The sequence below is a fragment of the Capra hircus genome, chromosome 14, assembly GCF_001704415.2.
Source record: "Capra hircus breed San Clemente chromosome 14, ASM170441v1, whole genome shotgun sequence".
Taxonomy (NCBI): domain Eukaryota; kingdom Metazoa; phylum Chordata; class Mammalia; order Artiodactyla; family Bovidae; genus Capra; species Capra hircus.
In genome coordinates, this window is record NC_030821.1 from 45,659,903 (window position 1) to 45,674,932 (window position 15,030).

Here is a 15,030-nt window from a genome sequence, read left to right on the forward strand (position 1 = left end):
GCTCTAGTTATGATTTGTGGGCTTCTCGTTGTGGTAGCTTCTCTTGCTGCCAAGCATGGGCTAGTGGGCTCCTGGGCTTCAGTAGCTGCATCACGTGGACTCAGTCGTTGTGGCTCCCAGGCTCTGGAGCACAGGCTCAACAGCTGTGGCACACAGGCTTAGTTGCCCCACGCCATGTGGGATGTTCTCAGATCAGGGGAACCTGTGTCTTCTGCGTTGGGAGGCAGATTCTCTACCACTGAGCTACCAGGGAAGTCCCTGTGTATTGATTTTATATCTTAAAACTTTACTGAATTCATTAGTTTGAACAGTTTTTTTTTTTTTTTTGGTGGAGTCTTCAAGGTTCTCTCTGTATTAATAGTATCATGTCATTTGCAAATAGTATCAGTTTTATTACTTCCTTTTTGACTTGAATTTATTTAAAAATTTTTTTCTTGACTCATTGCTGGGACTATGACTTCCAATACTTTGTTGAATAAAAGTGCAAGAGTGGACATCCTTGTCTTACTCTCCTCTTAGAAGAAAAGTTTTCAGCTTTTCACCACTGAGTGTGTTTGTGGGCTTGTCATATGTGGCCTTTATATGTTGAGGTACATTCCTACTGTATCCAGTTTGTTGATATCAACATCAAAAATGGATTTTGAATTTTGTCAAATGTTTTTTCACATCTATTGAGATGATCATATGATTTTTATCCTTCATTTTGTGAATGTCTCACACTGGTTAATTTGCAGAATCAATGAAACCATCCTTGCATCCCTGGAATAAATCCCACTTGATCATGGTGTATGATCCTTTTACTGTATAATTAAATTCAGTTTGTTACTGTTTTGCTGATGATTTTTGCATCTATGTTCATCAAGGATATTGGCCTGTAATTTTCTTTTTTTGTAGTGTGTCAGGTTTTGGTATCAGGGTAATGCAGGCTTCATAAAATTTGTTTGTAAAATTTTCCTCCTCTTTGATTTTTAGGAAACGTTTGAGAAGGATTTAGAAACGTTTGGGCTTCCCTGGTGGCTCAGAGGTTAAAGCGTCCGCCTGCAATGCAGGAGACATGGGTTTGATCCCTGGGTTGGGAAGTTCCCCTGGAGAAGGAAATGGCAACCCACTCCAGTATTCTTGCCTGGAGAATCCCAAGGATGGAGGAGCCTGGTGAGCCCCAGTTCATGGGGTTGCAAAGAGTCGGACACGACTGAGCCACTTCACTTCACTTCTTTTGAGAAAGATATTAAATTTTTTTTTTATGTTTTGTAGAATTTTCTAGTAAAGCCATCTAGGCCTGGGCTTTGGATTTTGGGAGGTTTTGTTTTTTCATTACTGTTTCAATTTCCCTATTAGTGGTCAGTCTATTCAGATTTTCTGTTTCTTCATAATTCAGTCTTGTAGGAATTTATTTGTCTAATTTGTTGATATATAGTTATCTGTAATAGTGTCTTATGATCCTCTATATTTCTGTGGTATTAGTTGTAACTTCTCCTTTTTCATTTCTAATTTAACCTATTGGAATCGCCTCTTTCTTTCTTGGTGAGTCTAGCTAAAGTTTGTCTATTTGGTCTGTCTTTTCAGAAAACCAGCCCTTCATCTCATGGGTTTATTCTACTAAATTTTTAGTCTCTGTTTATTTTCACTCTGATCTTTATTATTTCAGGAAGCAGTGAAATAATATTTTAATCCTCTTGGAACAAGGACTTGATAAACTGTGAAACAGCCTACCAAAATGCAGAAAACACTAAAATTAAGAGATTCACTCACAGGAAAACACCTTTTAGAGAAAAACACACTTGGTGTTGTATTATTATTGTTCAGTTGCTGAGTTGTGTCTGACTCTTTTCGATCCCATGAACTGCAACACGCTAGGTTTCCCTGTCCTTCACAGTCTCCCAGAGCTTGCTTAAACTCAAGTCCATCAGGTTGGTGATGCCATCCAACCATCTCATCCTCTGTTACCTCCTTCTCCTGCCCTCAATCTTGCCTAGCGTCAGGGTCTCTTTCAATGAGTTTGTTCTTTGCATCAAGTGGTCAAAATACTGAAGCTTCAGTATTGGTCCTTCCAGGGAACATTCAGGCTTGATTTCCTTTAGGATTGTATTAGCTTTTGTCAGTACCTCAGAAAGCTGGAGGCAGCACATTACCACAAACTTAGTGACTTAAACAACACAAATGTATCATCACACAGTTTTATAGTCAGAAGTCAGACATAGGTCTTACTGAACTTAAACCAAAGTTGTCAACAGGGCTGAATTCCTTTCTGATGGCTCTGAGGGAGAATCGGTTTCTTTGCATTTTCCATCATATCAGAGGCTTCCTTTTTTCATGGTCCCCTTCCTCCACCTTCCCAGCCAGACCACAGCATCTTTCTGTGCCTCTCTTCAGTCATAATATCTTCCTCTAACTCTTCGAAGGACCATTGTGCTTACATTCAACCCATCTGGATAATCCAGAATAATCTCCCTATTTTAAGTTCAATCGAGTAACATCTTTAATTTCTCTTTGCCATGTAACATAACATATTCACAACTTCTGGGGATTTGGACATGGACATCTTGAGGGAGGCATTATTTTGCCTGTGATGGACAGGGAGGCCTGGCATGCTGCGGTTCATGGGGTCACAAAGAATCGGACACGACTGAGGGACTGAACTGAACTGAGCTGATGGATATAGGACAATGTCATCTCTCTGGGTTTACACATGAGGACATTGGAGCTCAGTGAGGTGACAGCATGACAGGTGATCTCATTGCCCTAAATTTTATGAGTTCCCCCCCTTAATAGTGTTTTGCTTCTAAGCATTATCATTCAGTTCAGTTCATTTCAGTCGCTCAGTCGTGTCCAACTCTGTTATGATTATTATTATATTGAAAATTAATATTGATAATGTAAGTCAGTGAATTTACATTATCATTATGAATATTCAGTTGCTATTAATATATTATTGTAATATGAATGTTGATAATATAGAAATGTTAATACTATACAAATGTTAATAATATTGATATATTATTATTATATTGGGTTGGCCAAAAAGTTCATTCAGGTTTTCCCATGATATCTAACAGAAAAACCTAAACAAACTTTTTGGCCAATCCAATATTTTAAAATCACAATTACAGAGTCTGATAACTAAGTAGAAATATAAAGGCCATGCAAGGCCAGTGAATAAAATATGATCATGAAGACACTCTAATTAATGATCAAGTAGCCATTGGTGGCTCAGCAGCAAAGAATCTGCCTGCCAAGGCAGGAGACATGAGTTCGATCCCTGAGTTGGGAAGATTCACTGGGGAAGGCAATGGCAACCCACTCCAGTATTCTTGCTTGGGAAATCCCGTGGGCAGAAGAGTCTGGTGGGCTGCAGTCCATGGGGTTGCAAAAGCAGTGAGCACAACTTAGTGACTAAACTCACACACAGCCTTTGCCCTCTTCCAGTTTCATTTAATGTGCATTGTGAGTATATATTTTTTATCATAAAAGCAAACCCAGAAGCATATATTATGTGTTTGTTGCCCATGCTGACTACTGTTCACGTGGGTTTTCCTTCTGCAAGGTCACTGTGCACTATTGTGAACCGTCTGATTCTAGGCTGGCATCATTTGTCAAATTTTCATTCCATTCTCTTCGACACCATATCTACAGACTAGTGGTTCTAAGCCTGCTTTTGTGATACCCCGTTGTGTCAGAGGGCTTTATGAAATTCTCAAAGCAAATTTAATTTACTTTCACGTTCAAAGTAAGTATGTGCGGTGCCACTCTTTTAGAAGTGGAAGTTGCTGTAAAAGCAAACAATGGTAGGTTGATGGGATGCCAGAAAAGTTGGCAAATAGTCTGTTAACAAAGAATCTATTACATTGAATATTGTTGCCAGGAAGGGGAGAGGTGGGGGAATGGGCATTTATTGAAAGCTTGTGTCCTAGAGCACCAGCTATGTGCGGCCACACAGAAGCAGAAGGGAGACTGGAGGCAAAAATAATTTCTAAATTACCCACTGCTCTTAGTGAAAAATTAAATTTGTGGGGAATGTTAAAAAATGGAGCTAGCTCAGAGACCTCTAGGTAATCTGGCTCTTGGCTTGTTTACTTTAGACTCATGCCAAAGGGAAGGACACCCCCTTAGTAGAATGTGCCATCCAACTAAGCTTGCCAGGACACAGAGGAGACAAGGTCCAGGGTTGCCTGCTTAATTCTATGATTGTTCATAACCACAGAGACTCAACACTGAGTTTGAATTGTTACAGTTGTTCAGTTGCTAAGTCACTTCCCAGTCTTTGCAACCCCATGAACTGCTACACATCAGACTCCTCTGTCCTCCACTATCTCCTGGAGTTTGCTGAAATTTGTGTCCAGTGAGTCAGTGATGCTATCTAACTGTCTTATCCTCTGCTGCCTCCTTCTCCTCCTGCCCTCAATCTTTCCCAGCATCAGGGTCTTTTCCAGTGACTCAGTTCTTCCCATCAGGTGGCCAAAGTATTAGAGCTTCAGCTTCAGCATCAGTCCTTCCAATGAATATTCAGCGCCGATTTCCTTTAGGATGGACTGGTTGGATCTCTCTGCAGTCCAAGGGACTCTCAAGAGCCTTCTCCAGCACCACAGTTCAAAAGCATCAATTCTTTGGCTCTCAGCCTTCTTTATGGTCCAACTCTCACATCTGTACATGACTACTGGAAAAATCATAGCTTTGACTATATAGACCTTTGTCTACAAAGTGATGTCTCTGCTTTTGAATAGTAGGTCTTAAAAAACAGACTTGATTCTGTACTGGGGCGCCTGCTTGGTCATTTACTGTTTATTTTCCCTTAACTTCCATGAGCCTGTTTTCTGATGAGAAAACCTCTGTCTAGACAGAGCTTTGGTGAAGATCGGTGATGTAGACTATGAAAGCACTTTGCAAATATACAAGGTGCCCTCCTGCCCCAGGCCCTCCCCAACCCCTGAGCCACACCTCGCGCCCATCCCCCAGCCTGAGGGGCCTCAGAGTGTCAGGGCTAACCTTTCCCCCCTTTCCTATCTCCGCTCTCACTTCACAAGGGGACGAAAATGGAAAATGAAACCAAATTTAAGCAATTTATCAGTAATATGCTGCCATATTGAAACATCAATATTAATAAACTAGTGAAACTTTGTCATCTGTGTTGTAATAGAGTCAGACTGCCACACTTTTGAGCCTTGAACACGTTTCTTATGCTCTCTGGACCACAGTTTCCTCATCTGTGAAATGGGGAAATAACTGGTGGTTGTGAAAATTAAATGACTAAAGAGATAGGAATACCAGACCTGCCTCTTGAGAAATCTGTATGCAGGTCAGGAAGCAACAGAACTGGACATGGAACAACAGACTGGTTCCAAATTGGGAAAGGAGTACATCAAGGCTGTATATTATTACCCTGCTTATTTAACTTATATGCAGAATACATCATGAGAAACACTGGGATGGATGAAACACAAGCTGGAATCAAGATCACCAGGACAAATATCAATAGCCTCAGACATGCAGATGACACCACTCTTATGGTAGAAAGCGAAGAAGAACTAAAGAGCTCCTTGATGGAAATGAAAGAGGAGAGAGAAAAAGTTGGCTTTAAACTTAACATTCAGAAAACTAAGATCATGGCATCTGGTCCCATCACTTCATGGCAAATAGATGGGGAAACAATGGCAGACTTTATTTTGGGTGGGCTCCAAAATCACTGCAGATGGTGACTGCAGCCATGAAATTAAAAGATGCTTACTCCTTGGAAGAAAAGTTATGACCAACTTAGACAGCATATTAAAAAGCAGAGACATTACTTTGCCAACAAAGATTCATCTAGTCAAAGCTATGGTTTTTCCAGTAGTCATTTCTGGATGTGAGAGTTGGGGTATAAAGAAAGCTGAGCACCGAAAAATTGATGCTTTTGCACTGTGGTGTTGGAGAAGACTCTCCAACAGAGAGAGTCCCTTGGACTGCAAGGAAATCCAACCAATCCATCCTAAAGGAAATCAGTCCTGAATATTCATTGGCAGTACTGATGCTGAAGCTGAAGCTCCAATACTTTGCCCACCAGATGCGAAGAACTGGGAAAGACCCTGATGCTGGGAAAGACTGAAGATGAGAGGAGAAGGGGATGACGGAGGAGAAGGGGATGACGGAGGATGAGATGGTTGGATGGCATCACCGACTCAATGGACATGAGTTTGAGTCAACTCTAGGAGTTGGTGACGGACAGGGAGGCCTGGCGTGCTGCAGTCCATAGGGTCGCAAAGAATTGGACATGACTGAGCGACTGAACTGAACTGAATGCATGAAAAACACTCAGAAGTGCATCACTGGTAGCTGTTTTGTTATCTCAGAACTTTTTCTTCGGATTTCATATGAGAAACTGCAGTCCTACACTTACCCTCTACTTCCTAACCAAGTGTTTTTTCCCTTGAGCTATAAATTAAGCGCATTGCCTTTGAACTTTTATAATAACATGCCCAATACAAATTAGGAGCTCAGGTAAGTGTTTTGAGCTAAAGAAACATATTCTGAAAATGTTATAGTTTGACTGGTAGGATGCTACAAGGATTTAGCAGTAAGTATATTCCTTACTTAGTGAATAAGTCCATATGTGTGTCAAAAGAACAGAAATGAAAACAGTACATGAGAAAATGAAAACCCTTTTGATATTTGTTACTGATAATTAGGTCTAAGAGAAACAGAAGGATCCTGACGTGCATGCATTCACTTGTCCTTTTTGATTCCGCCCGTGAATTTTGGAAGTTCCAAAGCTACAGTCACATTTAGAAAGAATGACATTTTCCCTTCGGAAAACAAACATGCTATCACAGCAAGAGACACTCAGCTGGGTGTCTAGAGCTTACACAAGATGTGGGTAATGTTCAGACAAGAGATTAGGTGCCCAGCCACATGGGACAAGAATGTGCCTCCAACTCTTAGGAGCAAGTGGCTATGCTTATGTTTCCATGTAATAGAAAAAAATGACATCTCATTCAGAAAATCTAAAGAATTCAGGCTGCCACCTCGTGGCCGGAAGGAACTTAGCAAGATGAACATACAAGCTTGAAGCATCTGTTTTGCTGCTGGTTCCCCCATGCCCTTGTGCTCTTGTTGATGACTTGGGCATCTCACAAGCCAATCTCAGTTGGTATCTCCTCTTCCCGAAATGGTCCAATTTCTGAAATAAGAGGTCAGAAGGATAGTAGAACTTTCTCAGCTGCAAGACTCAGTATAGGAACAGAAGACCTCAGGGAAATAGGACCCGTGGACCTCATGGCAGTTTCATGACTTCATTTATTCATTCATTCATTCATCGACCCATTCATTCCTTGAACACGTATTTGTTGCGCATGTGAATATATGAGGGCTACCATGATGATCAAGGCGAAACCCTGTCTTCCTTGAATTGACAGCAGGATGGAATCAAGAGATCGTCCCCAGGGGCTACACAGAGCAACAGATGCCCCCACCCCAGACTTAGAGATGAAATAGGAGGAAGACAAAATAAGAGGGAAGAGGTGGAAGGAAAGGGTTTCTGGCTGTTTTTTTTTTCTCTCCGATCCAGAGTATCAGAAGTGAGGGTGTTGGGGGGTAGGGTGAGGGGGAGAGCCCCTTCAAGACCTTCATTCCCTGAAGTTGGAGCGGGGACAGCACTGTGCTGGCCAGCACCCGATGGCCACACCCTGGGCTGTGTGGTTGGTGGCGAAGCTTCCAGGCTGCGGTTATCAGAAAACCTGGGAGCAGTCACTCTTCCCTCCTTTGCTGTGCCTGTTTTTCCCTTTCTCATTTAGTCTCTCTGGTGGCCTTTTTCTTCTCCTACTCCACTTTCTCTCTCGTCTTCTTCCTCTCGCCTTTGTTCCTTTTCTCTCTCTTTATTCTACTTTTCACTTTTCTTCTCCGTTTCTCTTCTTTTCATTAAAAAAACAAATCTCCCTTTCTCTATTACCTTGCTTTTTCCCTTGGTTCCCCCTACCCCACCCATCTTTTTATTATTCCCTCTGCTTCCTGCCCCCGTGCCTCCCCTCACCTCCTGGCCCCCACCCCCCGGTTTCCTTTGCACATGCTGAGATCACTGCAGACAAGCGTGCCCCTCCCTGCACAACTGTGCTGCATGAGGCTTTACGCAATTTGGTTCTGGGGTCTCTGGCTTCACCTTCTTCACTCCTTGGTGGTGTCCCATAGATTTAGGGGTGGAGGGATTTATTTATTTTTTTTAACACCCAAAATATTTTGTATTGGGGTATAGCCTATAAACAATGTTGTTATAGTTTCAGGTGGACAATAAAGGGACTCAGCCATACATATACACGAATCCATTCTCCCCCAAACTCCCCCTCCCATCCAGGTTGGCACATAACATTGAGCAGAGTACCCTGTGCTCTATGCTAGGTCCTTGTTCGTTATCCATTTTCAGTCTAGCCGTGTGTCCATGACCTTCCCTAAGTCCTTAACTATCTAGGACTGGAGGGCTTTGGATGGGTTTGAAACCAAGTTTGGGAACAGTTGCTCTGGAGACTTCAAGCTGCACGTGTTCAAGGTCATTCTCCTTTTCCAGTCCCTGCCTTTATAACTACCTCTGCATTCAACAAGGAGCGAACAAGACAGGCGGCCTCCCCACACTGGACCGGGAACACAGAGGATGCTGGGTAATTTGGTATTATTTGTTTTTCACATGTTTTTTTCTGGTCGGATGGTCAAGTCAGCTCACGAAGGTAACTTGTTGGGGTGGAATTTCTTCTGTTATTGTTCATGTACTTTGTGCAAATAAAATGTGACTCTTGATCCCAGAGCTGGGAAATACTTGCCCCTTCCCTGTTTTTTTTTTTTTTTGTGTGTGTGTGGAAGGGGCTAGAAATATTTTGTCTCTGATCCCTAAGAAGAAACATGCTGTATAGAAATGAGATGGTATATTTTGTCATTCACACTAAGGATGCTCAGCTTGTAGTCTTTATGGAACCATGGACTCCAGCACCACCTCTGTTTGTGAATTTGAACATGGTCCCCATCTGAGGTCTGAGCCTTTCTATCAAGACCTAATGGCTCAGAAGGAACCTCCATGCTCATTAGAAGCCCACTTTTCTGCTATTAAAATAGGGACACCAGACGGCTGCATGTTCAAATCCCCACACCACCTCTTACTGCGCCTCAATTTTTCCTTCTTATAAAATGAGAATATTGATTCCTATCATGTGGGGTTGCTGTGAGAATTTAATGAGCAAATATCTTTGAAAAAATGTCAGGGTTAAGCTGTCTAAAGCTGACTGAAGCTGCATCATAGATTTCCTACCTTTGTACCTTACGGTAGCAAATAAACTTTACCTACCATTGTTAAAGATCTTCTTTGAAACAGTTTCTCTAAACACTTTCCATCTAACTTATTACAGTTCATAATTATATGGATTAAAAAACAAGAGTCCATTTTAGTATAGTTAGAACCTAAAATGCCATGTTGTTTTGTTTCCCTGAAGAATTGTAAAATTGTGTTGCTTTTAAGTACAAAACTCTAAAATATTCATCCATGTCTGAATGCACTCTGGGGCCTTCAGGGTCTAGTCACATAATATAATGTTAGAGTTTTCCACAGCTCAGTGTAAGGTGAGTCTAGTCTGTTACAGAAAAGCGTGTCTCAGCTTCCCATGTCCTTTCATCTGTGATGTCCGGTATAACTTTGATGCTTGACTTTGAGTCAAAATTCATCTCATTGCCCCAGATTATGTAGGTGAGCTGGGAGAGCAGGTGTAGGGAAGGTCCCGGGAATGTTGGTGAGGCAGAAAAACACAGGTGCTAGCCTGGACATCCGGGACCAGCCTTTCTGGGGCTCACATGTTCGCAGACTCAAGCAAGTTCTTGTTCAATTTCTGTAATTCATTAAAATCTCTGCAAAGTTATCAAGGGCAATGTTTTGAGACATAATTTCATGGTCAAGCTAGATAGGATCCAAGATAAAATTTGTGCAGTGTGCTGTTGACCAAATAATTCAACCATGGATTCGAAAACAGCAAAAAGGTTCAGGTGTCAGATGTCAAGAGTTCAGTGAGTGAGAAGCTTGACCAGGCCTTCTGTGACCTGTGACAAGGCAGCACCCTACCTTCCCCGGGCTGTCAGGAGTCCTCAGGGGGTTCCAGCCTTCCTACAACATCAGGGCACTTCTTGTTGTTGTTCTTGTTGACCAAAAAGTTCGTTTGGATATTTTCATAAAGTGGTATGGGAACATGCGAACGAACTTTTTGGCCAACCCAAATCATTACAATTACAGCAAGTGAAATTGCTCCTTTTTTTTTTTTTTTTTTTTCCATTCTAGATACTGTATGGAGTTCAAGACAGAGTCATTGACTCATCACTGTGCCCTGGAGAATCGCCCCCTGACCCGATGGATGCAGTATCTCCGAGAGGGCTACACAGTGTGCGTGGATTGTCAGCCTCCAGCGATGAACTCTGTGAGCCTTCGTTGTTCTGGTGATGGCTTGGATTCTGACGGGTAAGGGAGAGAGACTGGTTGGAGGATTTCTCTTGGCCCTCATTTGGGGAGATATGTCCTTTTCATGTCATGCACAGCAGACCAATATTCGATTTGGGGAATCACAACAGTGGGGAGAAACTTCCATTTGGCCGTTCCAGAGTCAAGGACCCAGTTCACACTCTACGACTTAGAGGCTCTGTACCAGAGAGGTGTGGGTGAATTTGGATATTTGGGTTCAGACCAAGGTCTCAAGGGATCATCAGAGACCTGCCTCCAAAGCAGCCACAGACGCTATGCAAACAGATGAGCTTATCTCTGTTCTAGTAATACTCTATTAATGGACACTAAAACTTCTAAAATTAAATTTTATAGAATTTTTATGTATCATGAAATAATCTATGAATTGCTTTCAGTTCTTTAAAAACATAAAAATCATTATTTTTATTACTGTTTTTTAAAAGTCGAGGTAGAGTTTATATCAGGTTCAGGTGTGAAAGTGAAGTGAGGTGAAAGTCGGTCAGTAGTGTCCAACTCTTTGCGATCCCATGGATTTATACAGTCCACGGAATTCTCCAGGCCAGAATACTAGGGTAGCCTTTTCCTTCTCCAAGGGAACTTCCCAACCCAGGGATTGAACCCAGGTCTCCTGAATTGCAGGCAGATTCTTTACCAGCTAAGCCACAGGTTCAGGTATACAACATAGCAATTCAAAAATTATATAGCTTATACTCCATTTATGGTTATTATAAAATGTTGGCTATATTCTCTGTGCTGTATTCTTGCAGGTTGTTTATTGTATACAGAGTAGTTTGTGCCTCTTAACCCCCCATCCTCAGCTGTCCCTTGCCCTTCCCTCTCTCCACTGGTAACCACTAGTTTGTTCTCTATATCTGTGAGTCTGTTTCTTTGTTATTTTCACTAGTTTAATTTGCAGAATCCACATACAAACGATAATACACAGTATTTGTCTTTCTCTATCTGACTTATTTCACCAGGTCCACCCATGTTATTGCAACTGGCAGGATTTCATTTCTTTTATGTCTACGTTGTAATATGTATACCACATATTCTTTATTCATTCAACCATTAGTAAACACTTTTATGCTTCCATGTCTTGGTTATTGTAAGTAATGCTGCTATGAACATTGGGGTGCCTGTATGTTTTTGAATTACTGTTTTCATTTTTTTTTAGATATATGTATATATACTGGAGTATAATTTCTGGGTCATATGTAGTAATCCTTCTTACCCTGTAGACTACACAAGGGGTGGGTGGGCTGGATTCAGCCCATGGGTCACAGTTTGCTGAACCCTGTCCAGATGATTCATACCCACGGCAAAATTTCAGAACCACTGCTCAGTGAGGCAGTCACAGTAATGACTGAGGTAGTATTGGTGGGCCTAGCTTTGCACGACATAAACCCTTTTGATGTTCTAAGCACTCAATTTTAATATGGGGGGTTGGGATTTCCTCACACAACATGAAGCAATTCGTGGGATACCAGGTTTGGCATCCAACAATTTAACTTAATTCTGACACTATCAGTCCTACAAGACTGCTCCCTCCTGCCGCCCCCCTTTAAATACCAGTTTCCAGCTTAGTCTGTGTTACCTGTTAACCTGTGCTTCTGACTGACTGGCTATACATCAGAGATTCCATGATCTCTTCCTCAGGTCTGATTAATTTGCTAGTGGCTCTCAGAACTCAGAGACACATTGCCTGACTAGATGACCATGCATGTGTGCGTGCTACGTCACTTCAGTTGGGTCTGACTCTTTGAAACCCTGTGGACTGTAACCGACCAGGCTCTTCTGTCCATGTGATGCTCCAGGCAAGAATACTGCTGAAGCGGGTTGCCATGCCCTCCTCCTGGGGCTCTTCCCGACCGAGGGATCGAACTCGTGTCTCTTATGTCTCCTGCATTGGCACGCCGGTTCTTTACCACTAATGCCACCTGGGAAGCCTGACTAGATGACCAGTTTATTGTAAAAGAATATAATTCAGTAACAGCCCGATGCGAGACAGGGAAGAAGTATGGGAAGGGGCATCATTCTCCCCACCTCTCCATGTGTCCACTCACCTAGACACCCTCTAAACCCTGTCCTTTCGGCTTTCCTGGATGTCTCACTGTGGAGACGGCATTGATTAAGTCATTGGCTACTGACTGATTCAACTTCCAGCCCCTCTCCCATTCCTGGATGTTGGGGTTGAGGGTGTGGAGCCATGAATTCCAACCTGCTAACCACCTGGTCAATTCTCTTGGCAACCAACTCCCAACTTCAGGTGCTTCCAAAAATCTGCCTACTCACATAAAAAGACACCTTTATCACTCTCAACATTTAAGAAATTCCAGTGGCTTTGGGGACTGTCAGTTAGAAACTGGACAAAAACCAAACACACAGGAGAAATATAGTTTAGTCGCCTGGATGGCCAAATATGTTTTTTGTAAATCATAATATTGCATAAATTACAGAAATCTAGATTGTCCAAAAGAATTGACCCTTGAAAACATTTTACCTTCCTAAAAACCCATTCCGGTCCTGTACTTATCTACCAGTTAAATCCAGTAACATTATTCATAACTAAGAGATGGGTAGACTTGGTGACGGTATGGTTTATGGCTTTTAAAAATGTCAGATGGAATTGGTAAAAATATAGATTAGAAAGAAAAATGTGGACCTTTCTAGTTAATCATTATTCCCAGAGCATATTTTAATATTTAATAACTTGAATTTATGTTTATTAGTCTCTTGTGTCCAACAGCCTCTATATCAAGTATGCACACAAAGAGTAAAGTGGGTAAAGAATTCACATGCAACAGAAACTTAATATTTTCCTGAATACCTCATCCATATTTTGACTTTAAAATAAATATTATAATATAATACATACCTATAAGGCACCTTCAACCCTGGCTGAAGTTCCAGTGACTTAAAAAATAATAATTTCAATAATAGGGCTTTTTTCTTTTCACTGCTCACATTTTTCATTATGGGATCAAAGAGTTTTGGAAAGGATTACGAGGAATCATTTGGTTCAGTCCCCTCTAATTTAAATGTACACAAAACAGTACCCAGCAATCCCACTACTGGGCATATACCCAGAGGAAACCACAGTTCAGAAAAACACATCACTCCAACATTCACTGCAGCACTATTTAAACAGTCAGGACATGGAAACAACCCAAATGACCATCAACAGAGGAATGGACAGAGGAGCGTTACATGCACACAGTGGAATATTATTCAGCCAGAAAAAGGAATGAAATTTGGTCATTTGTAGAGATGTGGGTGGACCTAGGGACTGACTGTCATACTGAGTGAAGTCAGAAAGAGAAAAACAAACATCATGTGTTAATGCATATATGTTGGATTTAGAAAAATGGCATAGATGATCTTATTTGTAAAACAGAAATAGAGACACAGACGTAGGGAACAAACATCTGGACGCCAGTGTGGGGAACCATGGGAGATGGGATGAATTGGGGAGTTGGGATCGACATGTATACACTATTGATACTATGTATAAAATAGGTAACTAATGAGAACCTATTGTATAGCTCAGGGAAACCTACTCAGTGCTCAGTGGTGACCTAAATGGGAAGGAAATCCAAAAAAGAGCCAATATAAGCATATGTGTAGCTGATTCACTTTGCTGTACAGTAGAGACTAACAACTCTGTAATGCAACTATACTCCAATCAGTTCACTTCAGTTCAGTCGCTCAGTCATGTCCGACTCTTTGCGACCCCATGAATTGCAGCATGCCAGGCCTCCCTGTCCATCCAATAAAAATACACTAAAAAAAGGTACAGAAAACAGAAAGTCATTTTCCTTTATGCCACACTTCACATACTCAGAGCAACCAAGAGACACGCATGCAGTGACCTCAAACTACAGTTCTCAATGTGCAGGGTGGGGGGAGGTCCTCAAATAAGGATTAATTGGTAACTTGTTTTGACAGAACCCAAAGAAAAGAAACAGTTGTGTTGTGATCATGTTTGTTTTATAATTTCAATTTGTAATGTACTTCAAAACTTCAAGTGTTAACCTCTTTAAAAAAAAACAATTTAATTTATAATTCTGTAAATTAGAATAATCTTTGGTTTGCTTTAGTGTAACTCACATTTTCAAAATATCATTTCAGAAATCAGACCCTCCATTGGCAAGCAATTGGCAATCCTCGATGTCAAGGAACTTGGAAAAAAGTTCGGCGGGTAGAACAGTGTTCTTGTCCAGCTGTTCACAGTTTCATTTTTATATAGATCTTGATATAAATATTTCAAAGTGTGTTTGTAAACATGCTTAATACTAGCAAGTCATGTTCGATGCTGCATAATCCTTTGAAAACTCTTTGGCCTAAAGTTCCTAAATGTATGTCGTTGCCACATTCTGAAGCAGAGAAAGGAAATTCAGGGGCCAGCTCTTAAGAAACGCAGTACCTTTATTTTTATTTTTTACTATGTTGAGGACCCATTCTAAAGTCTCCTGTGGTTTTCTGACCTTGGCCTGTCACTTGGAGTCTCCTCATTGAACAGGTAGCCCTCTGGACACAGAGTAAGCCTGTTTGCACTAAAATGACTATGTTTTGTTGGTCCA

General features: G+C 41.4%; 1 protein-coding gene across 1 annotated transcript in view; it reads left to right on the forward strand.

Annotated features, from left to right (window-relative positions):
• The window catches only part of SBSPON (somatomedin B and thrombospondin type 1 domain containing), a 30,176-nt gene extending 15,146 nt beyond the window's left edge, over positions 1–15,030 (forward strand). Inside the window, exons 3-5 of the mRNA XM_018058419.1 lie at positions 8,528–8,618; positions 10,274–10,450; positions 14,579–15,030. Coding sequence (XP_017913908.1) covers positions 8,528–8,618; positions 10,274–10,450; positions 14,579–14,696 — 386 coding nt within the window. The 3' untranslated portion in view covers positions 14,697–15,030. The remainder of the gene's footprint in view (positions 1–8,527; positions 8,619–10,273; positions 10,451–14,578) is intronic.